The 7929-nt window shown below is 37.7% G+C and overlaps 1 protein-coding gene across 1 annotated transcript; it reads right to left on the bottom strand.

Moving 5' to 3' along the window:
- Positions 1-2147: 2147 nt before the first annotated feature.
- On the bottom strand, positions 2148-3327 carry LOC122401136 (RNA-binding protein 14-like). The gene is made up of 2 exons (XM_043403092.1): positions 3313-3327; positions 2148-3068 (listed from the first exon to the last, which is right to left on the bottom strand). Exons 1-2 carry the CDS (start codon positions 3325-3327, stop codon positions 2148-2150), a joined length of 936 nt encoding a protein of 311 aa, XP_043259027.1.
- Positions 3328-7929: the final 4602 nt, after the last annotated feature.

Raw genomic sequence — 7929 nt, 5'->3', positions numbered from 1 at the left:
ACATGACAAAATGCCGGTTCACTCGGGTCGCGGCGTAACGCGTGTATTAAACTTCATTCTATCGTACAATAAGTTGATAAATTACATCTGCAAAGTCTTCCTTTTTTTTTTTTTTTTCTTTACGCGACGTATCGTGCGTTCCAACGGCTGCGTGAAGCCGGAAAGTGGAAAAGTTAACAACTTTCAATTACTGTTATAAAGTAATTACCAGTGACACTTGACTGAGATGCATTAACTCGGGGAAACTTTTCGAGAAATCCATTGGCGTACATTGTTGCAATAACGCGGCAAGAAGATTGAAAAGTTTAGGAAGAAACGTAAATTGAGCTTGGACGTTATTAAATTATCGAGGTACTGACACGTTTATTCGACGATTATTACTTTTCTTTACTAGGGTGATAATATGAACGTATCTGTCCAACCACGACACTCAGATTAGATTGCAGCTTCTTGTGCTGTTCGGAAAAAGATGTACTGATAAGTGATAAGTATTTTGATGTTTCATGGTATTAGTTTTGCAACGATTTTTTAATTCATTAAAAAAGTGTTTCAAACAGGAAATGCCTGGTTTCATTAACACAGAGAAAGAATACGAACGTACTGGTCTAACCACGACACTCAGATTAGATTGCAGCTTCTTTTGCTGTTCGGAAAAAGATATACCATAAGTATTTTGATGTTTCATGGTATTAGTTTTACGATTTTTTAATTTATTAAAAAAGTGTTTCAAACAGGAAATGCCTGGTTTCATTAACACAGAGAAAGAATACGAACGTACTGGTCCAACCACGACACTCAGATTAGATTGCAGCTTCTTTTGCTGTTCGGAAAAAGATATACCATAAGTATTTTGATGTTTCATGGTATTAGTTTTACGTTTCAAACAGGAAATGCCTGGTTACATTAACACAGAGAAAGAATACGAACGTACCAGTCAAACCGCGACACTTAGGAGATTAGGTAACAGCTTTTTGCATGATTCGAAGGAAAAGCGAGGCTGTTGCAGAGGTATCGGAGCAGAGCAGATAATTTTTCATTCTCTCGTTTCCGTCGTCGTGCGAGCAAACTTCCTGTTGCTTCGTCTAATCTTGCAGTTTCTTCGTTTGAAACTCACGGAAAGCTCTTTTCGCTGGGGTACGAAGTGATATCAAGGACGGCAGCTTAACGACACCGTAACCCCAGGGCTACGAACAAGGAACGTACTTCATTTCTGGGAGGAGTGCATAAAGGGTCGTCCTCGTAGCCGGAAAAGCTTGGATTAATTCAGAGGCCCGGCGAAAGTCGTAAAATAGTGCGTGACTGCCAGTTTTCCGGCAAAAAGCAGACAGAAGTGCACACGGACGAGCGTATTTGCGCGCGTGTAGCTTTTGACTGGGGGTTTCGTGAGCGCAGAAACGACGTAGCTGTGTGCGTGCACGCGTAAGGATGGTAGAGGGTAACCTCACTGCGGATCATGAAGCGCGAGCGTGCCACGTACGTTTTCTACGACTGCAGATACCATTACGAAGATGGCGGCAGCTAACGGAAAAAAGTACACGACCCCCGGATTTCTAGGTGGAAACGAAGCCCGGCTACGAGCAATACACACGGACAACTTTAGGCGACTTGAAATAAAGTGTAACGTCGTATCTTAAGTACCTTGTAAGCTGCTTACGAGGACGGCGGCCAATTATCAATCTTTGATTTTATGAAACTCGGCACGTTGATAGAGCAGAAATCCAAACAACGAAAACTGCTCTACGTGTTGCAGATAAAATACCTGCAAAAATACAACGAAGAGACAAAGAATATTCGTTAATAAAAACACAAATATTACAGAGTGAATTTGCTCCATTTAATAATTCGAACTTACAGTAAGACATAGTAGAGTTAAAGGTCCGAAGAAAGGATAATCACGATGATTAAAACTTTGGCAATTTTTTAATTCCAACATATAGGTGATAGTTTAGAGTGTATAAGATTCAGTGGTACATACAGATCGCTATTTCGTGTAATAATGTCAGACCAAGAATTTTTTCGACTCTTTCACATACATCGTTTCGAAACGAGGACAAGGTAAGTGTCACAACTTTGGGACGAAATATGCAAAGGACGGTATAATTTTTATATTCATGACTCTTCCTCGCGTTCCGTTAGTAGATTTCAAATTAAACGACCAATTTCTTCGACGGGACTGGATAGGAGTATCCATCGTCTTGTTCCACTTGGATGTTGGAACTCGGGAGGCCATAGGAGGCGGATGGCAGGGACGCTGATCCCAACGAGTAACCGGTAGCGTATCTGGCACCTTGGCTGTACGCGGCAGGAACTCCGTAAGATCCGCTGGACAAACTCTGACCGCCCAGTGAAAGTCCAACAGAGAGTCCATTGTTATTGACGAGACTCGAAGGAACTCCATAAGCCCCGCTCGAGTAACTGGAAACTCCAACGGATGGAACAGTTTCAACGACGGAGCTTGGCACGCCATAACCGGTCTGTACGCCTGCAGACCCCAGGGAAACACCGCTAGCGTAACCAACAGAAACTGGTTGTGCTATGTTTTGGGGCACCGTCTGAACTCTGGAGTACTGTTGAGGAACTCCGTAGGTTGATGCTACCAACGGTTGGCTGTAAGCACCCGCGTAGCTTGAAACGGGAGCACCATAAGACGAACTCAACACCGGGCTGCTGTAAGATGCCACTGGCGTTGAGAGTGAAGCACTATAAGTTGGAACAGCAACAGGGGCGCTGTAAGTGTTGACGGACACAGGGGCGGTGTAGGAAGGAAGAGCATAGGTGGGAGCTTGGGCACCGTAAGATGGAGCTGGGACGTTATAGGATTGGACTGGGACGCTGTAAGATGCAGTTGGGACACCGTATGTTGCTGCTGGTACGCCGTACGTTGCTGCTGGGACACCGTAACTTGCAGCTGGAGAAACTGAGACCTGTCTCGAGGCGTACGAAGTTGTGGGTGGAAGATAGCTTGCAGCAGACCCGATGCCCTGACTTCCGAGAAGTCCACGCTTCTCGAGTTTCTTTACCGATGCGGTCGCATCGGCGGCGATCATCGAGACCAAAAATAAAGAAACCTGAAAGGGAAACACACGATTAATAATAAACAATGAACGTGATTTAGTTAGAATACTTGGCTAAAGGAGTCTATTGTAATTTCAATCGACTATTCATGAGTTCTAAATAATTGTAAAAATTATTAATGCACGAACGATGTTGAGTAACAGTATTTAAATAAAGTTGAATAATAATACTTGTAACAGAGTTTACGAATACTTGTCTCTGTGAATTATTTCAAATTCAAATTATAGTCCTACTTACTACGAAGGCCTTCATGGTGTACGAGCTGTGAGATGTTGGAGCGAAATGTGTCTTTAACGAAAGATTCGACGGTTTTTATACAGCGGCGCCCCACGGCGTCACCTTTCACTAGAAAGATACAGTTCCCCAAACTTTTCGACTGACGCAAGGGACCACGTTGCGGAGATGCTGGAAGGATTTTCTAAAATTCCCCGTTTTTAGAAAATAGTGGAATTTCTGTTCGACGCGAAGAAGATCCATGGCTATCGTTACTTAACTTCTTCGAATCTGCTACGACGTACACCCATTTGTAATTTTGTAATTCGATTGCATTTTATGAGCTTCATGTAACTTACACCGCATGAAGAATATTTTATTTATCAAAGAAAAAAATTCAAAAACGAGGAACTCAAAGAACTTCGACAAATGATAAATATTCTGTTTTTTATTCGCGATCGATCATTTATTCTTACAAATTGTTGTACTTGATTGTAGTTTTATATATGTATATGTGTGTACGGGACAAGTATTATTGGCATCATAACCAATTTGAAGTAAAAGATATATTTCCGTTTTCTTCCCGCAGACGGTAATTGAATGGCACGCCCTATAAATTGAACAACTGTGTGCAAAGCGATCAATATCACCAATAATGACGTACTCACCCCGATATCTGGAAATGTCATTTACATGTGTCATGATTGCACTAGCAATTCAAACACTTTGTCGACGTAGGCACAACGCGAATGAAAACGTTTATTCCCGCGATCTGAACCCGCGAACATTCTTATTTTACTAACCGTGTACTTAACGATCAAAGAAATTACGTTTTGACACGCTCGTTAAATTGTATTTTGTACAAAATAGTACAATTTCTTACGAATAAATAAATTTATTTAGGATTAAATTTAAATTGCCATGTCGTAATTAAACAATATAAGTCAATTGGTAATAAGAACGAATAAAATACTTATTAATATTATTAACGTCTGTTTTAGTTACAACAGTTTGGGTCCCAAGTATAAAATAGTGAATTTTGTAAATCAATCGGGCAATATACCTCTATAGAGTTGCGTCAATGTATTCTAAGTCGAATATAATACCCAAGGTACACAAATTTTCGTATTAGGAAATTATGCAAATCGACCACCTACAGAAAGTTCCATGCTCTCTACGTAACAGGTATAATTAGGTATTCATACCATAGTATCACTGTATGTGGTTTTGTTACATAAACGCGAAAGACATAAAAATACGAGAGATTTCGCTCTCGCCTTCTCCCTCTAAAATTTATGCCGACTCAAAGCAGCGCTAACTAAAAATTTTTCGGCAGTATAGACCGATCTCGCACACACGCTGATTCGGAGTGAAAGGCATTCAGAGCGGCCGTTGTTCAATGTCAAAAACATTACTTAGATCCGCATTTCGTCAATGTCGCCTGCTAAGTGGCCAATTGTAACCAGAACTGGGCTAAAGTAGAAATAACACTGTCTAAAGCATTATATTTTATCTCAGAAATCACGGGATAATTAATAAATGCAAAAATAAAAGAAAGTATCATTATGAAATAATATAAATTATAAAAGAAAAAAATTCTCCACATCACAGTGAAAATGTGTTTAATTTCTGTATTTTAATGCCAATGATTTGATCAAAAAGTTATTGAACAGCAAACGTTTCAAAGTAGTTTATTTTCTATCTTGGAACACTTTTAAAATTTAAACTTACCACAGTGTCAAAAATAAAATTGGAAAAATATAAAGGAAAGTAGCGAATTTGAAATTAAATTTGTGCTTACGTAATCGAATAGTTTTTGTTGATGTCACACAGCCTATTGCCCGAAGTGTAATAAACGGTTTTTGCCCCAGGCTTTTGACACGCCTATATGGAATAGAGAACAGTTTTTTTATTTCGTTGATGGACTACGACGTATGTCTCTCTAAAATTCTAATCAATTTTCGTTCACCCTTTATTCGAGTCTCGTTTTTTCCCAGTACGAAGTGTTCCAAATATTTCAAAATTGAAAATATAATCATATTTTTGTCATCCTTGAAACTGCAAACTGAAATAAAATATTTCTATTTTACATCTGTTTCACTTAAAAAAAACTATTTTATTCTCCGAATCTTTATATCGCATTTCAAATACATATTTCATTCCAGTATAATCGAACAAAGTTTAACTTCCGTAACTGACTAAACTGTCAAATTTGTTCGAGGCAACCCAACATCCATTCCATCGTGCCCTTCACGAGCCATTTCTAAAGGGAATATACCACCTGTCTGATGTTGGGTATGGGCGGACTTTCAATAATGACAAATCATTTCTTACAGGTTAGAAATCCCCTATCCCAGTGGCTTTTAAACTTTTACAAAGGCTTTTATCTCTTAAAACCAGAGAGAATTTTTACACCCGAGATTTAGACAAAAAATATCTGTTATGTTTATATTAATTAATTCGTTACAAAGCTGTTTTTACCTATTTTTATTCGACAAGGTTTTTACTCGTCGAAAATAATGAATTATTTAACGATAGCCCGTGGCCAACTAAAATGCTTGCCAAATTCTCGACTAATAAACAAATAATATTGAAATACATGACAAATATACTGCTACGGTTGTTAAGGTTCTATTAATATATTGATGGAAAGAGGTATTTACGTTATTTACATTTTTCTTGATTAAAAATTTTCTGGCACAATGTCAAAGGGTCAATCAGTATGTGGGTCAAGAAAAAAAAGTGGTCGATCCTTTGGCAGCACACCACTACACAGAGCCAATCATAATCGTCGAAAATATAAATTTCTCACAACAAACAACGGTGAAAATGATCGTTGTGTCGGCGTAAACACGGCCAGACGGGAATGGGGACGATGGCAAATGGCCAACCAACTGTTAGTTTTAAGAAATTTATATTTTCGATGATTGTGAGAGGCTCTGTATAGGGATATATGGTTCCAATAATCTTTTCTTTCATTCGTCTTGAAATACCTAGAAAATTAATGCCTACAATATACACCAGATATATTTAAGTTCAAGAATAGTTGAAGATACGTCTTCGAAGAGTTGGAAACGTTAATTTAATTCAAGCGTAAGAAAAAAATTGTCACGAGAAGCTTCGTGTTTATCATGCACTGTATCCACTTGCCTCCCGCTACTCGAGCGTTCGTCACATTTTCCTACAATAAACAGTTTACACTTCTCCATTTAATGCTGGGCTATGTATCTTCTACCGTTCTCGTGCACAAGACTCGCGTGCATCAACCTCTTCCGACACCTACATGCTTCGAAACTTTGGTTAATGCTTCAGAATGCAACAGGGTCTTAAGAAAGTTGACATTCGTCAAGCCAATTTTCAGCGGATTATTAAAGTTGTTAGCCGAAACAGTGGAGATTTAACAGTTACTCTATCGTTAATTCCCTCGTTTATTTTTGGCGTGTACTTGGGAACAACAATTTATTAACTGTGGAAAAATTGTCGTATTTTAATAAAATATTCAGTTATCAATTTTATAAAATATATTACTATAACAATTTTCAATTGTCAACTCAAAGTTGTTAGCCGAAACAGTGAAGATTTAATAGTTGCTCTATCGTTAATTCCCTCGTTTATTTTTGACGTGTATTTGGGAACAACAATCTAATAATAGTAGAAAAATTATCGTATTTTGATAAAATATTTAATTTTTAATTTTGTACAATGTATTGCTATAACGTTGGATATTATATTCTGAAGCCAATGCAGGGTCACGTATATTATGGAGAGACAGTCACGCTGTTAGAATTTTTGCAACCTATGGTGTTTGTGATGTAAAAACCATAAATTTCGTCAAGAGAACTATTCAAGTGAGAGAACTGCAGTTGACGAGAACGTTACACGTTTTCGGCCCGTGTACAACTAAACTCTACTGTCGATTACACGAGCACATGGGATTTCGAGTTGGTAATCGATGCTTATCGTCGCGATACTGGGCCAACCGGTAGTATCTACGTTTCACAATGAATTGTTCAGAGTGTCACTTGTCTCTACACGAGACCATACATTCTCGACGAAATCCGTGTCATTCGATTTTAACCAATCGCGAGCGATTCTAACGTGAAAAATATGCAACATTCATCTGCATCGCCTTTTCGAAAAATACCAGACTTTATTCACAACCATCTATCATTCTAATAAGAAAATTTAGTAACACATAATTCGTACAAAAATATCAATTTCATTTTTGCACTTCATATATCCTCCAAATATTTTACGAAAAATACAACATTCATTTACATCGCCAGACTTTATCCACAACCATCTATCATTCTAATAAGAAAATTTAGTAACATATAATTCGTACAAAAAAATTAATTTCATTTTTGCACTTCATATATCCTCCAAATATTTTACGAAAAATACAACATTCATTTACATCACCAGACTTTATCCACAACCATCTATCATTCTAATAAGAAAATTTAGTAACATACAATTCGTACAAAAAAATTAATTTCATTTTTGCACTTCATATATCCTCCAAATATTTTACGAAAAATACAACATTCATTTACATCACCAGACTTTATCCACAACCATCTATCATTCTAATAAGAAAATTTAGTAACATATAATTCGTACAAAAATATCAATTTCATT

The sequence above is a fragment of the Colletes gigas genome, unplaced genomic scaffold, assembly GCF_013123115.1.
Source record: "Colletes gigas isolate AHSC1104 unplaced genomic scaffold, ASM1312311v1 Colletes_gigas_Sc00022, whole genome shotgun sequence".
Lineage (NCBI taxonomy): Eukaryota > Metazoa > Arthropoda > Insecta > Hymenoptera > Colletidae > Colletes > Colletes gigas.
The sequence above is the reverse complement of the archived record's forward strand: the minus strand, read 5'-3'. Positions and strand labels throughout refer to the sequence as shown.